Source organism: Lycium barbarum, chromosome 4, assembly GCF_019175385.1.
Source record: "Lycium barbarum isolate Lr01 chromosome 4, ASM1917538v2, whole genome shotgun sequence".
NCBI classification, from domain to species: Eukaryota; Viridiplantae; Streptophyta; class Magnoliopsida; order Solanales; family Solanaceae; genus Lycium; species Lycium barbarum.
Window position 1 is genome coordinate 10,055,722 of NC_083340.1, and position 25,286 is coordinate 10,081,007.

A 25,286-nucleotide genomic window follows, 5' to 3' on the forward strand; every position below is an offset into this window, starting at 1 on the left:
CAAATCAGTTTCTGATTTCTTTCACTTTCTTTTTTTACTCTGTATTAACTGCTCATTAATTTCAACCTTTTACTGCCAAAATTCAACTCTATTTCCTAAAATATGTAAGATTCTCTATTATTTTTGTGTTCTCCCTCATCATCTTTGTTTCTTTATGGGCTTTACTAAGCCACAGATTTCATCTTTCCCTGTATTCAGTGGAAGTTTAAAGTTTTTTTTTTTTTGTTTTGAGTGATCCATGTATCATTCATCCTCATGTCGTTTTAGACCACCGTCTTCTCCGGCGTGTTTCTCCGACGTGATCTGACCGGCGTCAGTTGTCTTCTCTTTTCCGGTCAGATCTGTAGCAATTGCATGGTCAAATCTGTAGCAATTACAAAGACCAGCTTATTTGAACAGAAAATATTAAAGACCAAATCATTTAACCGCCATGATTGTTCCTAGATGCCCTCCGCCGCCGGCCACCGGAATTTTTGAATACAGATCTGAAGTTTGTGTTATTGGACAAGAGTAAAAATGTTCATGTTCTCCAAGAGGTATTTTTTCTTTGGTGCTGTAAGGTATGTTATGGATCTTCACTAATCACTTCCATGCTAGAGTCAGTTTTCTGGTTTCGGTGATTAGTTAAGTGATTTATGTTGGTGCTCACAAAGTTCATTATGGATTTTTCATCCCTCCCGTAAGTTAGTTTCATGCTAATTAAGTTTTCTGATTTTCTATTTTTGGCTAAAACGTATTCCACCATTAGTTAATTGATTTATGTAGGCGTTTTCAGAGTTTGTTATGGAATTCCTTTTGCTCCTGACAATGAGCTTCATGACTGTTCCTAGATGCCCTCTGCCGCCGCCCACCAGAATTTTTGAATACAGATATGAAGTTTTTGTTATTGGACAAGAGTAAAAATGTTCATGTTCTCCAAGAGGTATTTTTTCTTATTAATGACTCTATTTTCACTTCACAAGATGTGTATTTTACTTGCATTTTAAGTATATTTTTATCGTATTTTTTGATGAACTTTAGTTAATTCCCGTTTTTTCAATTCACCAGATCTATATTTTGCATACATTTTAAGTATATTTTTGTCGTATTTTTTATTATTTCAATTAGTTTGTGTTTTTAATTGTGTTATATGTTTTTTCTACCTAATTTGTTACTTGTAAATTTATGCGATTTTGAATTTGTGTTTACTTTTTATCAAAGTATATTTTGTAGTATATATTCAGTGTATTTGAAGTGTATTTTTACAGCATAGTCACACACTGTTGTAGTGACAACCACAGTGCATTTGACATTGATATATTTGCATTATATTTATAGTATATTTTCAGTATATCTTGAATGTGTTGTTATTTATTGTGGTTAATTTGTTATGTTGTTATTTTTTCATGTTTTGTTAATGTAAAGTTTCAGTATATCTTGACGCATTCTAGCTGAAATTGATGCAAAGTTTCACCGTATGAGATACGACGCAAATCGACAAGGCAACCCTGAATGCATTTATTGATAACGAGCAACCACCAATACCCTGTCAAGGCTACCGTTGATTATGATGCAGTGATTTTAGTAGATGTTCAGGAGTAGATTTGTAGACAGAACAGTTTATGTTTTAAGTTGTTTTTTTTCCTCCAACTTTTTTTTTTGATGTATAACATCACTGTTGCGACATTATTTTTATGAAGATTTTAGAAGAAGTTTTATGTATTTTGGTAATGATCCCGCTTGTTGTATAGTCTAATCATAGATTTGAATTCTGTTTTTATTACATTTATATTTTTCTTGTATAGTTACTGCTAAAAATTTACAAAGTGCATTTCAATATCAAGTTTGTATTTCCTACATGTTTTCACTATATTTTATTGATGAACCAGGAAGCGTTCTATGCATTTTCTCTATATATTCATGGTACACTTGAATTCATTATTGAACCATAAAATCCATCTTTCTGTACAATATACTTCAAAAATTAAAAAACAATTTTAATACTTCTAAAATACATACAAAATACAAGTGAAATATATTGTAAATATATTCATTACGATTCAAATCTTACGGATCAATTAGAATACACTAAAAAATACAATCATAAAATAGATAAAATACAATGAATCAAAAGCCACCCTTAGGGATTAAAGTTTTTTTATGGAGTCAAGTTTTCCCATCTTATTAAAGTTACTAAATAATATTCAATATTAGCTTATTGCACTCAATAACTAATATTTTTTGTAACGAACATTTTGATTTTTAATAATGTAATTTCATTGAATATTTTTAATAACGAACACAAAACCGATAGTCATAGCATCAGGAGACAATCTCAACTTGTCACTATGCAATTCAGTTGATGAACAAATCAAGCTTTGCGTGATTTATGGAACATTAAAAAGAGATTTTTTTTCAGTTATATTTTGGGAAAAAATATGAAGAGAGTTGTTGAATTCAAATTTTATGTGAATGATTAGATGTTGAATGAGATATGTGATTAGATATGGAAGAGAATGAGATTTGCGTGATTTATGGAATATTAAAAACAGATTTCTGTTTAGTTTGAAAAAGATTTTTTTCCCCTTAAATAGAGGCATTATTTGCTCAACAGTTCCGTGTATTTAGTCTGTATTTTGACTATATTTATGCGACGCGTCCAGAACCTAAATATAGGAAAAATCAGCTACGAAATGTAAATAATGAACTTATAGTTATAGCTTGTTAGAAGCAGCTAAAAGGTAGCTATTTGTGAAAAGTTTACTCAAATCAATCCATTAGAAAAAATGTTTAAGCCCAACCCATTAAATGTTGGACAGGTTGGGCGGGTTACATGTGTTTTGGGCTGCTTTTGTCACCCCTATCGTTTCGAATATCTTTGCATATCAAACGTTGTTACCAAACCAATAAGGGCTCGCTTCGAATGAGGGATAAGAAATAATTAACTTTGGGATAAGTTTATCTCATGTTTAGTTGGGATAAAATCCTGCGATAATTAATCCCGAAATAACTTGTTCCCCAAACAAACGAGCCCTAAGTATTGTATCCTTTTAAGTTTTTTCTTCATGTAGACATAATTTTTGACTTGCAATGATATTCGTATTCATCAATTCAAAGTTCTTTCATTTTTGGTAGGGAAAAGGGTAAAAAATACCTCTCTACTTTGGGAAAAGAACTAAAAATATCTTCATTACAATTTGGGTCAAAAATATCCCTCCCTTCATTAAATTTTTCAAATATATCCCTGTATAATGGAAATCTCCAAAATAACCCGATTTTATTTTTAAACCCGATCAAACTAAATAAAAAACTCATATGGGTTACCCGCTCCTGTGCCTAGTGGCTCCAGATGTAGGAATCGGGAACAAGTTGGTCGCATATGATTTTTTTTTGTAGTTGAGTTGGGTTTAAATGGAGCGGGTTTAAAAATGAAATAGGATTATTTTGGGGGATTTGGGAATTTCCGTTAAGAAAGAGGTATATTTGAAAACTTTAATGATGGAAGAGGTATTTTTGACCCAAATTTGTAACGGAGGATATTTTTAGCCCCTTTCCCACGGTAGAGGGGCATGTTTGACCCTTTTCCCTTTTTGGTATGTGGGTATGTCCATATTGTTTCCCTAGTACGATAAAATGGAAGCAAATCCCATCAAAATAAATTACGAAGTAAGTGGTAACCGAATCACAATGACAAAGTTTTTCTTATTTATGAATTGGTTACACTTAGATTAATCAACATTAACTTCAAGAGTTCCTCATCTATAAACTAAGATTACCATAACACTGAAAGAACCAAAGGAGATGTTTCTTCATTATTAAAACCCAACTTAATTGCCTACTTGCAGATATAATTTATGATTTATATAAACTGTGCAATCCTTATAGTTATAAACTAAGCAGCCCAACTTGGAATTCTATTCAGCTATAAATGTTCAAGTGGACAATGCCTTGTTCCTTTTTTTTTTTTTTTTTTTTTACAAATATTATAGTTTCAGGCAACTTGACCGTAAAAAACAAAGCTAAGTAAATTACATGCAGCTTCCTTTTTTATCACGTTTGGATTTTTGATTTTTTTTAAGGATTTGTTCTAAATTGATATGGAAAAATCATTAGACTAAATCGGGCTAATCTGGGCATTTATTTGCACAAGAGAAAAAAAAAACCATCATATTATAAGAAGCGTAAAACACAGTACATTTATATTTTACTCTTTAAAAGCTAGAGTAATTGGTGCGATAATTCAATATTTATAAAGCTGTTACCTTTAAACTTGAACACATTTCTTCTCTACTTGAAAAAGAACTAACTATGTTTTGCATAACTAACTAATTATGTGAGACATATTAGTTTTCTTAGTAAAGATAAAAGTCATGATAAGTACATGCAGTTTAGTGTTGGGGAAAAAAACTAATGCGCCTCACACATTTCTTTGGGTAAAATGTGAGGTTAATTATGACTATTGAGAAAGCGTTGTGTTATATTGTTGATCAAAGTAATTTCGTAGAAATTTTCCTTGATTGACTGATAATGGCATAATTTCTATTTCGTCTTTGATTAAGAAAGAAAAGGTAGGGGAGGTAGGACTAAAATGTGGAATTTGAATCGATAATATTCTCCAACTACCCATTTAAATTTTTTCAAGAACTGCACCCTCAAAATTGTCTATAATTAAACACAAGATATATCATATGGAATTAAAGTCGATCTAGTTAGTGACAGAGCACTATGAAAGTTAATTAGATCACACACAGATGTCGTATATATGCGCTATCAATTAGATGGACATTATTTTATTGTTCTTGTTATCCTAATATTAGTCCCGTATGTTTCCCCGGTAATTGCTTTATAACCTGTTTGGCTAAAGTTTGAGAGGCCAAATGTGATTACTTTTTTAAAGAAACTTGTTATTCTAAAAAGTGAGGTGTTTGACTAAGTTCTTAGAAGAGAATAAGTGTTTTTTCGGAGTAGTAGAAGTTATTTTTCAAAAGCTAAAAAGTAGTTATTTCCCAAAAGTACTTATTAAAAAAGCAATTTTGTGAATATACACTTATAAGCACTATTTAAAAGCTTGACCATACACTTATTGCTTCTTAAAAGTGTTTTTCAAATTGATTAGCCAAACACAAATTATTTCTCAACAAAAGTACGTTAATTAGAAAAAATATTTTTTCAAAATAAGCTGATCTTAGAAGCTTGACCAAACATGTTATTATTACTTTGGTTGGAGAATTTTATGTGTAATTGGGGGAATCGTAAGATTTTGAGAACTACTAGTATTATAAACTTCTAATTTGCCTTAAAAGGCAAATTGTTTTATGTGGTGATGAATTTTATTCAAAGCCGGTAGTCGAATATAAATAATTCATCTCATTGACCTAGCTGTTTATTTTCAAGAATTTAATTTATAAATATTTTGAATGACATTGTGACGCATATGACAGAGCTAGGGCAAGTTGAAGAGAAGGGCTAGCAGACTTTTAATTAAGCTGGCAAACCTATGAAGAAGGTGCAGGCTATACCTAATTAGAGCCACATCGAAATGGGAGGGGCAAAAGAAAATTTTTATAAGACATAGCACAAGTACACGTAATGATACACACGTTTTTGGGACAAATGATATCATAACATGAGGGACAAATTTGTAAGGTGTATTGGGCCAAACATGTTGCGTGTCTTATTTTCTTAGTTATTAGCTACACTTATTATAAGCATTTATATATAATTATCATTTAAGTGACTTCATAATGCAAAAAAGTTGTCCACACTATCAAGTGTTAGAGATATTAAACTCTATTTTGTAATTGCAACCCCGAGAATTTGTCAAAGACACAAATCCCTCTTTCAAAAATTCATTTTCTTACAACTCAAAAAGGAAACCGAGAAAGAAAATGTTTTTATAATATATAAAAGTAAAAAACTAAAACGTTCAAAGCTAAAAGTGCTCAAACATTGCGGCCAAAATGCACGTTTAATTTGTCATATTTAGCAAGTAGAGACTGTGTCTTCGTACGTTCTTTCCATTTTAGGAATTTTAATAATAAGCAATAGAGTTCTAAGTCAAAGTCATATAGAGCAGGCACAATTTGGCGTGCATTGTTAAGTGTGCCAATCTTCAGTTCATACCTGAACGTTGTTCTGCGACCAAGTAAAAACACTATAGTCTTTCTCCACAAGTATTTACTCAATTATTTAAAACATATTCTCTACCAAAATAATAGATATGTACAATTCAAAACTGGTCAAATTTTGAATAAAATTGTTGTAATTGTTAATTCATCTCTACTTGCTTAAAGAGAAAAATACAATGATGTCTAAATGATATGTACATCAGGTATAATATTTTAAATGTTGTTATATTTCTATAACAAAAGATTCCCTTTTTAAAAAATTATAAAACATAGTACAGTTTTATTATTAATCAATATTGCAAAATGATAGGCCTATCTGAAGGGATATATAATAGTATCGCCATCGACTTAAAATTATTTTCTCCATGTGTGTGTCTGGAGGCTTTTTGATATATAAGATGCTGTTGATAATTTAAAAGGCATTTTAGTTTATTTTAAGTTAAGATTCATCTGTTTCCTAAATCTTGCAAATTTAGTAACGTACGTTAAAGTCAAAAGCAGATAGGAAATATTGTTGTTTATGATTATGCTCACGTAAACAAATATAAATAGTAGTTCTATATTTAACGTTCAGATAGATCAATAGAGATAAACAATTGAACAATCGTGTCTTGACTTGTCGGCTCGATACATGCTCCTATACTTACGCAAGAGGACACATTAAGAAAAAAAAAATGTTTTTGGTTCAAGAAAATCAGAAATCGATTACTATAAATATATAGTGTTGCGGAAAGAAAAAGAGTTTCAATTTTTATTTCAACCAAAAGCTTGGTTTCACATGTTCATTTCCAGGAGAGTACTATGCAAATTAAAGTAGTATTCAGTAATGTACAATTTTTTTTTTTACACCTATCATTCTGGATAAAAACATCTTTCAATTAGTGCATAGCATGTTTAGTAACTCTTCTAAAACAGGTTATGGATGGTATTAACTAGAAAGCATTCACTAAGTTAGTGCAGTCACTCCTCACTTTTAATAAATCTTTTTTGTTTCAATTGTGAACTAAGTTGTTAAATGTTACGGATTGAGTTATGCTTATTTTTGAGATTTTGGCATTATGCATGTGTTGATGTGTTATGTCAAGTATAAGTTTGATAGTTCGCATAGTAGGACATGAGTACCATTCACTAGCTACTTTCTGACTTATTTTTGAAAAATAGCTAGTATCGTGAAGTTTTAAATTTTATAGGCGAAATTCCATCATAATGTTTTGGAGTTTCATTCGTAGAACTTCAAACTTCATGACAATTGCTTTATTGTAATTACATAATAAAAAGTGGCTATTTGTGAAATGTATCCTTCTTTCTCTAGCTTGACAGCACTTTGCCTAACATATTTGGATCCAGAACCACCATCTCCAATTAACAATATAAATGTACACTGTTAATAAGCAGTAAGAAAACAATTGCAATGAACATGATAAAGAAAATTTAGAAAACAAGAATTATACAGAACACCCCTGAGGACTGAGTTCAACCTTATTAACACATGCCTTCCCTTTTTGCTTCAACTATTACGCAGATATCTATTCTTTCGTATTTTCTTTTTGTAGCCAAACTATATTGTAGTACACAAATACAAGTATCTATCGAGTTGAGGTGCTCAATTGGTCACTGCATAATTAAAATGTTTTACACTTTATGTCCAAATTTGAGAGGATGTCTTTGTATTTGGCCCACAAATATATCCGAGCGGAATATATTTTCGAAAGTACAATTTAAACCTTAGCCATCGACATCGTTACATAGAATTTTTAGGCGGTTAAAGAAACCAAGATAAGGACTTGAAATTTTTTTTTATAAGAAGAAAACAAATATGGGACACGTGCAAAAGAGACCAACTAGGCTATTCTATGTACTACTTGATTAATAGCAACCTTATATAATAAACAAATGGCAAGTGGGATATTCTTGTATTTTTTTATCCGAGGAAATAATGCCCAATGACGAATTCAATTTTGTCTAAAATCAATGAATAATTGAGGGTCCAAGAAGATATTTGTTTTTTTCCTTGTCCAACATGGCTTTCCCTTGACGTGGAATTAAAATGGAGAATATTACAAGAAAAGTTGATGTTACTGCTAGCTAGGAACTTACAAGTGTAACTTTCATTTGCTTTCAATGATGTATTGATTAACCTAAAAGATAAAAAAAGTGGAAAATTTTACCTAAGTTTCGTATTTCAATTTGTTGCGCAAGAGAAATATCTTACTTATCTGCAGAAGAATCAAACAAGCTGGCCCTGACCTTTCTACAAAGTAGAAACAATGAAACTGATATTCTATGATGAACCAAAGAATTCTCATTTTCAATATCATGTTTCTTATTGTCACTTCAAATAAATTTCTAAATTTACTTAGCTAGAGACGCACTTGTTATAGACTTTATAGTTCAAAATCACAAATTTAAATGTCATAGTGAAGATCACCCAAAATCCTATATAACGATTTTATTTTATTCTACAAAGAGTTTGATTTGCAAGACAGAAACAATACCTTTTACCACCAAGGATGTTGGGGATGGATGATACATATCTCATACTCTTAACTACAAGTCTCCGATTGAGTTTGGGAATAAATAAAATTGGTTGTGAGCTATATTATTCAGATTATTAAAAAATATTGTTGAGTGCGTGTTGGATCTTTCAGAAATAGTTTGTTATTAGAGGATTTGACACTAGTAAATTAACATTTTTAGATAATCCAAACAATATAGATACATAGTGTTTTCCTTTATTGGTGGGAACTACGTGGTCAATGATGGAGCCGAATGTGTTGAAAAAGATTGAATTGAATTCCAATCATCTGAAAAATTACACTGTTCAAATAGAATAAAATCATACATACTATATATATATTGTTGAATCTAAGTTCATTCACTCACGATTCAAATTTTCTTAAATTTTCTCTTTAAATTGTCCGACTCCAACACTACAAAGAAGAAATGTAATTTTTTTTACTCAATTTAGTCATATCATAACAAAGTAAAAGAAGAATTTGGTGAAGTCATGGTCCAGATGCCTACGGCAACAGCGAACTGCTGGAAAAAAAAAAGCGGCTTATTAACAGAAAACGACAAAGACTGTCAATATCCCTATAGTTTTTTATTATCTTAACATTCAAAATTTCCAGTTTCCAAATTCCAAATACACCACGTGATGATTGAAACTCTCTTTCCCTCTAAACTTAGAACTTTTCTCCATTCAGAAGTTTCAAGGAAAGCTCCAAATCCCCACATCAAAACCTAACAATCCTTCCACAAACAAATTTTTAATCATTACAGTAACATTATCTCCACCACGTGCATGAACCATTTCTCATATAAATATCCCCTTCACCCCGTTCATCAAGAAAGCTCACAACTTCCTCTTTTATCTCTCTGTTTTCTCTACTACTAAATTCACTTGTCAATACAAATTAAACCCCACAAAAAAAATGTATGCAAATTGTGAATTAGAAAATGATTTTGCTATTCTTGAATCAATTAGGCGTCACTTACTTGAAGACTGGGAAGTTCCGTTAACGAACTCAGACAACTCAACAACCTCAGGTATCAGCCAAAGTAACAGCATTGAATCAAACATGTTCCCTAATTGCTTGTCGAGTGAATTCGATACAGCTGAAATTTTCGTTAACAATATTTTTGATGAAGACATTGAATTTGGATTCGAATTAGCGCCTTCTGATATTCCAATCCCCAATGTCAAACTGGAGCCACAAATGTCCATCGAATCACCTGAAACATGGAATTTACCGGAATTTGTGGCTCCGGTTAAAGTGGAATCTCCGTTAATGAGCTCTGACAATTCAACAACCTCAGATATCAGTCGAACCAACAGCATTGAATCCAACATGTTTCCCAATTACCTATCCAATGAACTCGATACAGCTGGAATTTTCCATAACAATTTTTTTAATCAAGACACTGGATTTGGATTAGAACCTTCTGATATTCCAATCCCCAATGGAAAACTGGAGCCACAAATGTCCGTCCAATCACCAGAAGTTATGGCTCTAGTGAGAGTGGAGTCACCTGTGGCAGCGCAGCCAAAGGCGGCGAAGCATCATAGAGGTGTGAGAGTGCGGCCATGGGGGAAGTTTGCGGCGGAGATTAGGGATCCTGCGAAAAATGGGGCAAGAGTTTGGCTGGGTACATATGAGACGGCGGAGGACGCAGCGTTGGCCTATGATAAGGCGGCATTTCGCATGCGGGGGTCGCGTGCATTGCTGAATTTCCCGTTAAGGATTAATTCTGGTGAACCTGAACCTGTTAGAGTTGGTTCTAAGAGATCGTTAATGTCGCCGGAAAGTTCTTCTTCATCGTCGCCAAAGAGGAGGAAGAAGATAGCTAGAGCCTGTTTGGATGAGCTTATTCCCGTTAGCTGCAAACAGTTTATAAGTAAAAAAAATAAGTTGCGGTAATCTAACTTATTTTTGTTGGCTTATAAGTTGTTTTCAGCTTATAAGCTGCTTTAGATAAGCTAAGTCAAATGGATCAAATTATTTTTTTGAGCTTATTTTAAGCACAAAATGACTTTAACCTGGCCAGCCAAACACTCAAAAAAACTGAAAACAACTTATAAGCAACTTATAAGCCAATCCGGACTCCTAATGGGACGGAGCTGTAGGTTTTAATTAAGTGGGTCCTGTATAGTAATAAAAAGATAAATTATCTGAGGGTAATTTTTTTTTTTTTTGTGGTGGCTAAATCAATGGATTTGTTCTTTCTTTAAATCTTGTGGCTGTGGTTGATGAATTATCTATTGGAATTAACGATAATCTAAGATAATTAACCTCAAAAAGAGTAACAATATTGTCATATTGAGAAACAAAGGTCAATTTTTTTTTTTTGGGGGGTAAAGTGAAAGAAAAGTCAAACTAACGAATTCCATCCACCTGACCGAATTTTATTGGCAAAGTGAGAAATATGTTCAGATAAAAATGGAAAACTAAAGTTTGGACATCAAGCCCCATATTTTAGTAATAATAAGTGCCATGGAGGGACGAACACAGCGGTCCCTCTTTGTAATTATTGCTTTACAAATTGTACCCGTATTAAATTTTTATATTATGAGTTATATAATTTGTACACTTTATCCAATTATTTTTATATCTCATGTAGACATGTGTCATAATACTTAATATTTATTTCCTTCTCATGTATAGACGTATCCACTTTAAATTTAATTCTCCGACATATTTATTTCCTTCGTGCACTTTTACTTGTTCACTTTTGACTTTTTGTGTTCTAGCTTAATATTTTTTCTCTTCTCATGTATAGACATATGCAGTTTAATTTTAATTCTCCTACACAAATTTATTTCTTCCGTGCATTTTAATTTGTCCACTTTTGACTTTTTACATTCTTTGAGAATTAATAAATCTCACATGGATATACGCCATAGTACTGAATATTTATTCTCTTCTCATGTATACACGTGTGCACTTCTATTTTAATTCTCCGACACATATTAATTTCCTCCGTGCACTTTTACTTGTTCATTTTGACTTTTCACATTATTTAAGAATTAATAAATGATAAATCCCACATGGATATATGTCATAGTACTGAATATTTATTCTCTTCTCATGTATACACGTGTGCACTTCTATTTTAATTCTCCGACACATATTTATTTCCTCCGTACAGTTCATTTTGACTTTTCACGTTATTTAAGAATTAATAAATGATAAATCCCAGATGGATATATGCCATAGTACTAAATATTTATTCTCTTCTCATTATACACGTGTGCACTTCTATTTTAATTCTCCGACACATATTTATTTCCTCCGTACAGTTCATTTTGACTTTTCACGTTATTTAAGAATTAATAAATGATAAATCCCACATGGATATATGTCATAGTACTGAATATTTATTCTCTTCTCATGTATACACGTGTGCACTTCTATTTTAATTCTCCGACACATATTTATTTCCTCCGTACAGTTCATTTTGACTTTTCACGTTATTTAAGAATTAACAAATGAAGTACTCCTTCCGTCCCATATTACTTGACCACATTACTATACTTAACTTTTCACGTTCTTTAAGAATTAATAAAAATGAAGTACTCCATTCGTCCATATTAACGTAGACATGTGTTATAGTACTTAATATTTAATTCCCTTCTCATGTATAGATGTATGCACTTTAAATTTAATCCCCGATAAATTTATTTCCTCTGTACACTTTTACTTGTTCACTTTTGACTTTTTGGGTTCTAGCTGAATATTTATTCTCTTCTCATGTATAGACATATGCAATTCAATTTTAATTCTCCTACACAAATTTATTTCCTCCGTGCACTTTAATTTGTTCATTTTTTACTTTTCACATTTTTTGAGAATTAATAAATCTCACGTGGATATATGCCATAGTACTGAATATTTATTCTCTTCTCATGTATACTCGTGTGCACTTCTATTTTAATTCTCCGACACATATTTATTTCCTCCGTGCACTTTTACTTGTTCATTTTTTACTTTTCACGTTATTTAAGAATTAATAAATAAAGTACTCCTTCCGTCTCATATTACTTGACGACATTACTATACTTGAATTTTTACGTTCTTTAAGAATTAATAAAAATAAAGTACTCCCTTTGTCCATATTACTTGGCCACATTACTAAAAATATATGTCTATTTTTCTATTCTATATTTATCTTCTTTTCTATTTCTATTATCCTCGTTTTCCTTCTTTGAAAATACTTTAAACGTGAAGAGAGGACGAACAATAGCAATGCAAATTTGCACCAAAAGTTATTGGCAAAAGCGCTCGGGACCCCCCTGAACTTGCAACTTTTTATACAGTGGCACACCTAAACTATGTGGAGGCTTAAAAACCCCCCTGAACTTGCAACTTTAAGTGTCCACACCCCTCAGCCGTGTAAACACGCGCTGTACACGGTGTAAAAAATGCTGATGTGGTTGTCCACGTAGATATCCACATAGATAATTACAACCCGACCCAAGTTACCCATTTATTTTAACTTTAAATTAAACATAGGCATTTAAACCCGAATTTACTCTTTATCTGTCAAAATTTTTAACCCTAATAGATGGTTTGTCTCCCACATATGTTCTCCCCCAAAAATCAGAGTTTAGGGTTTACTTGTAAGTGAGCAATTTCTAAGTGATTCCGATCTCTTTTAGGTTATTTTGTGATCTTCTTAGTGATTCCGATCAGTTGCTGCTGTTGCTTCGATTTTCAACATTTTGGCTGAAATTCTTACAAGGTAAGTGATTATCCACTGTTAAAATGTGTTTTGTGTTTGTTTTCATCGTGTTTAAGCTTGTTTCTTTGTAAGGTTTTTGTTTATTATTCCGACTAGGGTTCAGTCGTGGGTTTCATCTAGTGTTCCGATTAGGGTTTTTATTTGTGGTAAGACTATGATGATAATGAGTTTGTGTTCTTATATATTGATTGTATTGTGTTGAAATTTTCAATTTTGTGCATGCATGACTATTAGGGGTTTCTTGTAATTTCTTCCAAAAATTAGGGCATTTCTGTAAAACCTTTTTTTTATTGTCTTAATTATTAGATTATGTTTAGTATTGTTAAAAATTGGGTTTTTTTTTGTAAATAATTGATGCATAGTTGTATGTTTGTGTCTAATTGAACATTTGATGTCTGTTTGTAAACTAGTTGTTTATTTGTATGTTTATGTCTTAATTTTCTGGTTATTATTCATTGTTGATAGGTTGACACATGGCTTCTAAGTATCTTAACTTAAGGTTCAAAGTTGGGGGTATGTTGGTTAGTGAGGTAGGGCCAATCTACATTGGGGGTAAAACTGAACATGTGTTCAATGTTGATGAAGATCACATGTCTATTCCTGAAACAGTAGATTATTGTAAGTCATTAGGGGTAACTAAGTTAGGGAAAACATATGCAATTCCATCTCAAGGGGGTGATTTGGTTGAATTGCAAAAAGACAGGGACATTTATGACATTGCACTCTTCTTGTATAATGGGGACACAATAGACATTTATGTGTGTGATGCCTCAGTTATGGAGGATGTGGGTCCCACTGGAGGGCAAAGTAGTCAAGTTACAAGTGTAGGTGGAAATTTAAGTCAAGTAGATGAGTCTTTTAATGTACCTGTGGCTGCCAACAGGGAATCTGATTCCCTTTTTGTTCCTTGTGGTGGTTCTCAAGATCTAGGGTTAAATCCTTCTTCTTCTGCTATTCCAAGTATTGAAAGGGTTGCTAATGAAGGGGTTGTAGATGGTTATTCTTCAATAGATTGGACAGATTCTGAAGAAGAAAAGGCTGCACCAATTGTCCAAGAAGAAGATGTACCTACTTTTCTAGAAGAAGAACAAACTGTAAACAATGATGATGATTCTGAGTCTCACCAGTCTGTTGATTATGGGTCAGATATACATGAGGAGTTGAGGATTATGAAGCAAGATTTGAGGAAGTTTAACAAAGAAAATAGGAGGAACAAGAAAAAAGAAAAGCCAAAAGGTTTTCTAGGTGAAGTTGGAGTAGATGAAGGGTATGATGATATTGATCAAGGTAAGAAAAACTTTAATGGTAAACTGACAGGAGATGAGCCATATTATGATAGTTCTTATTGTGAAAGTTTTGAATCTGATGATGAATTATGTTGCCAAGGCAGTGTGTTTAAAGACAAGGAAAATGGTGTTGCAAGAGGTAATGAGGGACCATGTGGCTGAATTTAACAAAATCTTAGACTACAGGGATGTATTGCTTCAAACAAATCTTGGCAGCACTTATCTTGTTAAGTTGACACATACAAAAAATGGCATCAAACAATTTCTTTCTTTCTATATATGCTTTGATGCAATGAAAAAGGGATTCAGAGATGGGTGTAGGAAGTGTATAGGGCTGGATGGGTGCTTTTTAAAAGGGATTTGTAAAGGTCAGTTGCTGGTAGCTGTTGCTAAGGATGGAAATAATCAAATGTTTCCATAGCATGGGCAGTAGTTGGTGTTGAGAACAAGGACACTTGGAGATGGTTCTTAATGATTTTGAGAGTGGATCTGAACTTAGGAGGAGGTTCCCAACTTACTATTCTCAGTGACATGCAAAAGGTAATTCAAAACAATCAAATATTTCTTTCTTGTTTTTATTTTAGACTAACTCTAATAAAAGTATTATGCTTTGTTTTGAAACTACAGGGACTTATAGCTGCTGCTGAGAAATATTACCTGAATGTGAGCACAGGATGTGTGCTAGACATATCTTAGCAAATTGGTCACAAAACTGGAGAGGCATAGAGAGAAGGAAGAAATTATGGGCTTGTGCTAGAGCAACAATTGAAGCAGATTTTAAGTATAAGCTTGATGGTCTAGCTAGGTTCGGTAGAGGTATTGTGGAAGACCTCATCAAGTACAACAAAGAGAGATGGTGCAAAGCATACTTCCAAACTTTCTCCAAATGTGATAGTGTGGATAATAACATGGCAGAAAGTTTCAATGCATGGATCTTGGGACCAAGGCACAAGACTATTGTATCAATGTTGGAAGAAATCAAAATTAAGGTGATGAACAAGATTCCTAAGTCAAGAACATTTGCTGAAAGCTGGACAAAGGATGTATCTCCAATGGCAATGATGGTGTTCAATGTCAATGTAGAGAGATCAATGCAATGCAACATTGATTGGAATGGTGATGAAGGGTTTGAAGTGCTAGAAGGGTCATAGATGCATATTGTGAATTTGGGTCAACAAAAGTGTAGCTGTATATCATGGGAATTGAAGGGGATCCCATGTGCTCATGCTATTGCAGCTATGAACCATTTGAATATGGATGCATCAGAAGCAATTTCAAGCCAATACAGAAAAGAAAAATATTTGAAGGCTTATTATAACTTCATTTAGCTAGTTCCAAACATGAAAATGTGGCCAGACAGTACCAATCCAATTGTTGAGCCACCTAAACTGAGAAAGATGCCTGGTAGACCAACTAAGAATAGAAAAAAAAAAAGATTGCAGAAGTGAGAAAATAAGGGAAGTTGCCAAAGTATGGGATAACAATGACTTGTTCAATCTGCAAAGGAGCCAATCATAACAAAAAGGGTTGTCCAAAGAATCCTATGGCTAAGACAAAATCAAGAACCATACCAAAGGTATACTTGCTTACATTGCTTACTATTTCTTATTGCCGAAATTGCTTAGTATACTTGCTTACATTGCTTAATCTGATTTGTACTATTCTAGTGTGCTGCACCCTCACAATAGTCCTTTAATGGAACTAAGAGAGGTAGAGGTCAATATGAAAGGGTAAGTACTAGCAGTAGAGGTGAAGGAACAAGTACTGGCACTAGAGGTAGAGGAACAGGTGCAAGAAGTGGTTACAAGAGGCCAAGGTTTGTGGGACAAGGTGCATTTGTTTCTGGAACTGGATATATTGCAGTTAATGTAAGTGTCGTCTTCTTAAATTGTTAGCCTTGTGTTTTCAAAAGTGAGCCCAAAAAATAACCAAGTATTCTTTATGTTGCAGCAAGGTTTGCCAAGCAAAAGGAGGGTCAATACTGGTGTGAGGATTTGTGCACATGTGACTGGTGATATTGGTTATCAACCAACCAAAGGACTGAAGTGGAAAGGCAAAACAGCTGTAACTCAAAGAGAACTTCGAGTCCAAAGTGTTGTGCATCGCATTCAAACCAGATCAAAAGCTGCTGGGATTCAAACAAGGGCACAAGCCAAGGCTAAGTCACCTCAAAAGCTGCTAAGGACAAAGTTCCCTCTAAGAGTGCAAAGACAAGGGAAAAAACTAAGGGAAAATATCCTGCAAAGAAAGCTTCTTAGTTCATGTGTGGCTGGTGAATGTTACTTAGACTTCGACTAATGGCATTTTAGGTGTTTGTGGTTGTTGTTGAACAAAACTTAAACTTATGTGTTTTTTATGTTGTTGTGAGTTTTGTTGTTTTAAGTGGTTGTGTATGCAACTGTTTTTGGTTGAAACAATTAAGCACTTTGGTGTTGTTTTGTTCATGAAAAAATTAGGCACTTTGGTGCTGCTATGAAATGCATCTATTTATGTAGTAGCCAACGTGTAAATGTGTGTGTTTTACAGTTTGATTTCTTTGTGAAATACAATGTTGATGTATTGTTATTGGTGGTAATTCTCGGATAAAATACCAACTGATTCAAGACATGTTAGAAGTAGCACATATATTGCTTTAATCAGCATAAACATACACTTACATCCGTCAAATATACGTCGTCTACCTTAACCAAAATTTACACAAAATGTTCCTTTAAGTCAGCTAAAATGTGCCCTCTTCCATCTAAGTTAAGCTTAAACTAACTACATCCGACATACTTAGTCTTAAATCAGCGGGAAATTAGGATAAAGTACATTATCACATTACATATCAAACTTAAGCACAAGACTATCTTCAATATCCTTCTCCACTTCAGCTGTTGTTGTTGCTTGTTAGTCTTCTTCAACAACCCCGAAATCACAATATTTGCTTGAATTGGAAACTCCGGATCATACCACTTGAAATACTTGTTGACACCCAATTTTGTCCCGCCTCTCCCCCGAAATACCTATTAAATACTTCTAGTGTTTTGACAAATTAAAAAATATGCATTTAAATTTTACTATAATTATTAGTCTTTTATTAACACCCACGTTTTATTATTCCGCTGCAGTTATTATTATTATTATTATTATTATTATTATTATTATTGTTATTATTATTCTTAAATTATCATTTTATTACTAATTGTCATTAATTATTATTTCTTGTTATTTCCATTATTATTATTATTATTATTATTATTATTATTATTATTATTATTATTAATTACTAATCATTATTATCAGCGTTATTTTGTTATCAATTATTAATCATCATTATCATCGTTATTTTATTATTAATTATTATCATTGTTTTATCAATAATGGTTATTTATTATTATTATTATTATCATCATTATTATTTCTTATTATTATTATCATTATTATCTTATTATTACCACTATTATTGTTATTATTATTAATTTATTAACATTTTGCCACTATCAATAATTGTAATTTATTATTATCATTTTATTATTAATTATTATCATCTTTATTATTATTAATTATTATCATTTTTTAATTATCAATATTTGTTATTACTATTATTATTATATCTATTATTATTTTTTATCACCATTATCATCAATATTATCATTATTACCATTATCATTATTGTTATTAGCAGTATTACTACCGCTATTTATTTGCCGCTATTATTTAGTATTATTGAAACTTGCATTTCTCGACGTTTCTACCAACTTCCGCACAAACATCGCATTTTATTTCGCACATTTAAATGATAACGTTTGTTATTAAATATTATTGCACGGTCATTTACGACATCATATAATTTTTACTCGGGTCTTTTTATAATTACATATTTCCGTATTAGGTGATATTCTGGCACCCTTAGTACATCGTTAATCAAAATCGGTCTCTTATTCAAATTTAGAAGTCAAACTATTTCTTGCACTCGGTCCGCATTTTGACTTACCGGACTCCAAATTAAAGCCCGATTGACTCCTGATAATTTTGGACTAGTCCATATCCCTTATCTCAATTTTTAGAATAATCAGTGTTTTAATTTATTAGCCTATTCTTTTAATACCCGGTCTAAAATCGACCCGGTCCACAAACGGACCGGGTCCGATCCAATTTTTCGTCAAAATAAGGGAAACCTTTCCCTTCATTTTTTTTCTCTCTTCCGCCGCAGCTCACATCGCCTCCCTCTCCTTTTCCCCGTCATCATCCTCATCGCTCACCACCATCGCACCTTCCTCCGCCTCCCATCTCCGCCGTCTCCATCCATCTCTCCGTCGCCACCCACCTCCGTCATCACCCACCTCTGTCGCCATCGCCCTAACTCCATCCACCTTCCACCATCTCCACCGCACCTATACCCCCACGTGACTTCCACTTCATCTCTGACACCTCCACTACCTTCGTCACACCCATGTTCTCCTCTGACACACCCCCACACACCCACTACACTCCCATTTCATCGTGTCACCCCACCTTCTTGTCCCCCGCTCCTCTCTCTCTTCCTCTCAAACGAAAACCCCAGTCCACCATATAAATAACCCTATCTTGAATTGGCAAGGGGGTTCGAAAAATTGGAAAAAATTCCCTTAAAGTGGTCCGCCATAGAATCCTTTGAAAGATTAGATCTGCTAGCCGCTGTAATCTTATTTTATCATCGAGCCGAAATACTATTTTTTCTTTTCTTCGTTTGCCTTGGTATTGCTGTGAATCCGAGCTTCGCAAGCTCGGATTTGGTAGTGTTCGAGTGAGTATCGAAGGCCCCATACCCACTTCGCTGCACCCGAAGAAGGTAAATTTCCTCCCTTTAAAGTTATTTTAGTGATCGCTTGAATACTTTAAATGGTTTTTTGTTGATTGGTTCGCTTAGTGGTATTTTTGGGTTTCGTTTTAGTTTCGTTTGTAGTTATTCTGGTCGAATTAAGCATGATCTGTCCTTGAATTTCGGAAACATTGTATGAAGCTTAACCTACGTGCGGGATGAAATCAGTTTAGGCCGATATGACGAATGTGTATAAGGTCTTTGTCTCCTTTGTGTCATAGTGTCGTTTGTATGTTTGGATTGAATCTCCTTTGCTTTCAATCTGATATATGTTTAGCTTAACATGGTATATCATGTTTAGACTCGATTAAGTTCAAACACCTGCTGTATATTTTAATGGTATTAATATGGTTCGCTTATGTTTGTTTAATAACAGTCACTCTTTGAGTTTTCTGCATCCTGGCTTGAGTGGCTACTGGTTGGAATAACTGTTTGTTGTCCGGTCTGGTGTAATTTAGTTGATGCATGAGTTGGTTTGTTGAACTTATTTGACTCAATCTTAGCATTAAGAACAAAAAATCGAATTTGATCCATGATGCATGAATGTTGTGTCTGCCACAGCTCCTAAAAATATATTTTTTAGTCTGATATGAGTAAAATGTTAAAACCTCGAGGTGCTCCGAATGAATCAATCGGCTATAATTCATTAGGCCAGTTAAATGTCTTATATCTTCCTCTGTCTGGTTCAGCCAGTGTCTGATCTAGATACATTCACGCATATGATATATAAGTGATGCAAGTGTCTACATACTATTCGTAACAGTCTCTGTTTGAATATTCTATATTTATCCCTGAATCTTGTTTTTATCTGCTGTCAATCTGTTTTGATGTCCTTCTACTTATCTTTGTATGTTAAAATAAACCATTCAGCTCTATATTTTGGTAAATGCTTGGGATGCAACTATGATATCTAAATTATGCCATACACTGCCTCTTGTTGGGATTGCCCGTACCCATTCATGTATGTGCAATTGCTGTTAAAACGCGATGTTAGTTTGCCCTTGTGCTTGTTTCAACTCATCTAGACCTGGTTTGCATCTAATAAAGTTCGTTGAGTTAAGGATGGTGCAGTTCGTGTTTAAAAAGGATGATCGGGTCCACCCTCCCCTAGGCAAGCATGTTTCATCTGGTTTATTCATTGCCCCCATCAAAAGAAGTAGAATCATTTAATAGAAAGGCTTACTGTTAGTAACATCCTATTCTGTTTGGACTTTCTGTGTTTCTTTATGTGTGTTTTCTGTGTTGAATGTGTTCATTCTAGCTTGATATATTGGTTTGCTGTTGGTAGATTAATCTAGATGGGTGTCTAACAGTCATGCAGGTTTAATCAATTAGCATTGTTCAATTCACATCGTCTATGTTTAGCTGTTAATTTCAGTCTACCATGCTGGATAGGCCAATTCAATCATTATTTGTTCCTGCATCTTCGGCTGCTTTGCTTAGCTTGTTGGTTGTGACACTTTGAAAGTAATGTTTCGATTAATTGTGAAGCCAATTTGTCATTCGTCAAAAACATTGTTGTTGTCAGTTCGTACAATTTATTACTGTGTTCGAAAATCTGTTTTCCGCCAGGTTTAGTGGCTGATTCGAAATGTCATATTCTTTGGTGGCCAATTTGGTCATTCACTGTTGTACTATTGTTGGTTCATGGCTGTGTTGTTCATAGTCATATTTTACATGTCTGTCTTTATTCATTGGTTATATACTGATCCTCCTTTCCTTTCGTTTCTTTGCATGATTATCGCATGCGAGTCCGAGGGACTCGTTTTCTTCTACATTTGGTGTTGGGCTAAAAAGCCCAATAGGACTCCTTCCTCCATGTCCAGCCCACCCGCAGCAGTGCATAAAATCTTCGCTGGGCCGAGGCTCAACAGTAGCAAACAGATCCGCAGCAGCCTTTTTAAAATGGGCTGAACCCATTCCAATAGCATGCATGATTTCAGCAGCTCAAATGGGCTGAGCCCGTTTATTACATTTCTTGTGCCTTCATTTTTTCTATGCATTTAATTTATATTGCGTAACTAACATTTTTAATTTAGATAGACCTTAGTGAAATTAGTGGGTTTAGTTTTAGTAATGGGTAGTTAGTTTAACGAAAAGAACTAAAGAATATTTTGTTAACATCTTTTAAGGTTATTCAATTATGCATACCTTTAAACGAATGTAGTTAATAAAACATAATTTTGTTTATACTAAAAACACGAAATCAATTAATACACCACCGTTTGAGTTGTTTCAAGTATTCATTAAAACACAGCACAAACCCGCGTTTTATTCCCCTTGTATATTTTATGCAAATTTTATTTTAATTCGCATTATCATTTAAAGTCTTTGCAATATTTATAAGTTTATTCTAAATGACATTTGAAGTTTTCTTTTATGCAAATTATTACACTTTCTACAAATCTCATTTTAAATAGCATTTTTTAAAGTCTCGGCAACTTTTACAAGTTTTATTTTAAACGGCATTTAAAATCTTCTTTTATGCAAATTATTATATTTTTTAAAAATCCTATCTTAAGCAATATTCTTATTTTTCTTAAAAAATCGAAGCAACATTTCTTAGCTCCCTTTTTTAAATTTCAGGCATCTTATTTAGCATTAATTAATTAACCTACGTTTGGCCGGACAACCGTAGTTAACGGATTCTAAAGGATGCCTAACCCCTTCCCTTTAGGATAATATAGAACCCTTACCTAGAATCATACTGATTAAGCAGACTACTAACGGAGGTTTAGTTTTAACTTTACCTTAGTTAGCATTTAGGTGTCCTAATTCACCGTTAAATTAATTAGGTGGCGACTCCTTAAACAAAACAAAGAGGAATCACCAATACGTTGTACTCCGCTTCAACCCGGGTTAAAAAGGGGTATAACAGCTTGGCGACTCTGCTGGGGAACTTTTAGGTTCTTAACCATAACAACTTAGGTTAATAATTAAATTTGTTGGATGTTTGGTTGTTTTCTTTATTTTTTGCCTTTATTGCTGCTTTATTTTTTTATGTTCTTTTAAGTGATTGTTTTATTATGTAAATTTTCTATGTAATATGTATGTTATTGCTTTCCTTAAATTGGCATTCCGCTCATATTTCTTCCATTCCTGGAAAACTCACACATATTCACACACTTAAAGCGGCTTCGCGGTTCGCGCCCGTGCACTACTAAATTACCCCTTTAGTTGGATTGGTCTAGTGGATTTAGTCGATCGGCGGTGCAGTCGACGGCCACGGACTTTCCACTCCCAAGTTGTCCGCTTGGGGGAGCCTTGTGTCATAGGAAAACAACTCTTAGTCAGCTTAAGATAGAGCTAAGCCAAAACCCTTTTAAGGACATGCACGAGCCTAGGAGGCTTAATACCCAAGGTGTATTAAGTCCATTAGTTAACCTCTTCCAAATGTTCGAGTGGGTCTATGACCCCAAGCGACAGCTATCACGTTATGTGCATTGATTTGAAGGATAAACATGTGCGTTATGTGGACCATGTGCTATTTAGGTAGAACTAACCGTTTGTGAACGCAGGTAGCCATAAATCGGTACAATGCGAACAGCATGCAAGAATTAGATACAGTTTTAGCTGAGCAAAGAGAGATCTGTGTTAAAGAAGGCATCAAAACGGGGGGAGTTTTGGCTATGTCATACATTATCCAAAATCGACGAAAGATCGGTGAATATATCCAAGCAACCAAGAGGCTCAAGGATGACGAAGGACTTTTCTCATTGTTAGTTAGCTTATGAAAGTCAAGTTGTAATAATTTTCTTTGTACCAAGATTTTTAAACTTTGTATGGGTCTTTAATTAATAGCACATTGGGATGATATATAATCGTATATTTTATCCTTCAAATTCGCGTTAGGCCTACCTCTGGCATAAAGAGATCCCTGCATATTAGGACGTCTTGTCAATGTTTGTGTTATAAGGCGTTTGCTTGCTTGCTAAGTGGTTTACTTAAATTTATTTGCAATATGCTTGCTTTTGAATTTATTTGCGATTATCACCTGATGCCAAGCTCATTAATTAATTTTATTTGAAGGCTCTTATTTGAATTTATTTGTGAAAAAGTTATTACTTGATATTTGCTAACATCATCTTTGTTTCAGAAGAAAAGTAAAATTCATATTTGCTTTGCCGCACAATTGCATATTGTTCATTAATTATTTTTGCATCATCCTCACTTCAAAAAAAAAAACAAAAAAAAACAAAAAAAAAAAACTATTTATTCCGCGGTTAGCGCACTTTAGCCACTCTAGAGCACCTTTAAGATCATTCGCATTATTAGCATGACTCCCGACAAATTTCTAATCGTCGGAGGGAATTTCCTAATTTTCGCATACATGAACTAGCCTTGAAAATCCTTAAAGTTAGCTCTTATCATTCCAACTTTGTTTTAATAGGCATTCTCTTATCATTATTTGCTTACTAACTCAAATCTATTAGTGTCGAACAATTTGTCTCGCATCAAACTGCAAATTCTAGAGATTTTCGTGTCCTTCTTTTACGGGTATGATCTTCTGTCTCAAACGACGGAACGTTTGACCCATTAGCTCCATGCCTCGTAGAATCCATTTTGCACTCGGTTTACGTCATGGAACTTTTACTTTCAGATTTCTATCATTTTCAGCATTTATCGTTTCTTAAATTGGTAGATGTCCAAATTTATTGGTCCAATCTATCAAATGGCACTTCTCGATATTTGTTCGATTTTTGCCATCAAGTTGTTCAAGAATGACTGTTCAAGTACCTTGCTTCTGCGAAGCTTTCGCTGAGTCAATCGCGTCATTCTGGGTTGCTGAAATCTATCTTCGCGCACCCATTAATTTCAATTTTTGGCATGCAAGTCGAAGGACAACCTCATTAGTCTCCTCTCCTTGGCATTTTGCAACCTGCCAATGTTTCGTAACTCTCGGGTATATTAAATTCATCTGTCTTGCGCCCGATCAATCATGATCTTCTCTAAGCTAATCTTTTTACACGCACCCGAACTACGTTTGACCTGATTTCCTGTCGGATGCAGGATACGTAGGCAGCCTATATAAGGCTCGGTCTTATTTACTACAAATTTTAATATTCCCCAAACGAAGGAGCATGAAACTGGGACAATTTTGGAATGCAACCCAAGACATTTTTCAAAACATTCTAAAACTGGGGCAATTGTTTTTAAAAAAAATATGCTGGAATTGGTAAGAATTAACTCAGAACCAAGCTTTGGCGTTCGATATGAGTCAACCTTTCTCAAATGGCATGTTCTACTCCAATGCAGTTTTCTTTCTTCCGATTCATTCTCAACCGTCAGAGCTAAATAGCTGATGATTCATTGTCGTCCGTTCGTTCCCTTTATATGACTCAAGTCGTCTCTAATCTAGAGCCTGCTTAATTAGATCACTTTAAAAAAAAAAAAATATATATATATATATATATATATATATATATATATATATATATATATTGTTTATGAAGCTTTTACTTCATGCACTAACATTTTATTTTGTTTATGAAGTTTTACTTTTCTCTTTAAAAGGTTATCTAGCATTGAACATTGTTTTGGCTGCGAATCTGCATTAAGGACGAGACTACAGTGGCAGAGAGATTTGAAGCTTTCAACACTGGTATGCGTTTGGTGCAAGAACAAAACGATAGCAAGGGAAAGGTGGTTCGAAAAAATATTGTAGCCAATCTGGGAAATACCTTAAGCCTTCTTCCTAACACAACCTCAACTTCCAGCAACGTTTCCTTAGCCATTTCGCCTCACTTAAATCCTACCTATACCATTCCAAAAATGCCTTCGACCTACACTCCCGATCAAGTAGCGATA

The 25,286-nt window shown here is 33.7% G+C and overlaps 1 protein-coding gene across 1 annotated transcript; it reads left to right on the forward strand.

Moving 5' to 3' along the window:
* The first annotated feature begins 9,434 nt into the window (after positions 1–9,434).
* On the forward strand, positions 9,435–11,215 carry LOC132638178 (ethylene-responsive transcription factor 1A-like). The gene has a single exon (XM_060355147.1). The coding sequence runs from the start codon at positions 9,542–9,544 to the stop codon at positions 10,526–10,528; it is 987 nt and encodes a 328-aa protein (XP_060211130.1). The 5' UTR covers positions 9,435–9,541; the 3' UTR covers positions 10,529–11,215.
* The last annotated feature ends 14,071 nt before the right edge of the window (positions 11,216–25,286 follow it).

Bases quoted from the DNA above. Each gene is read 5' to 3' on its own strand.
- LOC132638178 (XM_060355147.1), top strand. From the start codon at position 9,542: ATGTATGCAAATTGTGAATTAGAAAATGATTTTGCTATTCTTGAATCA.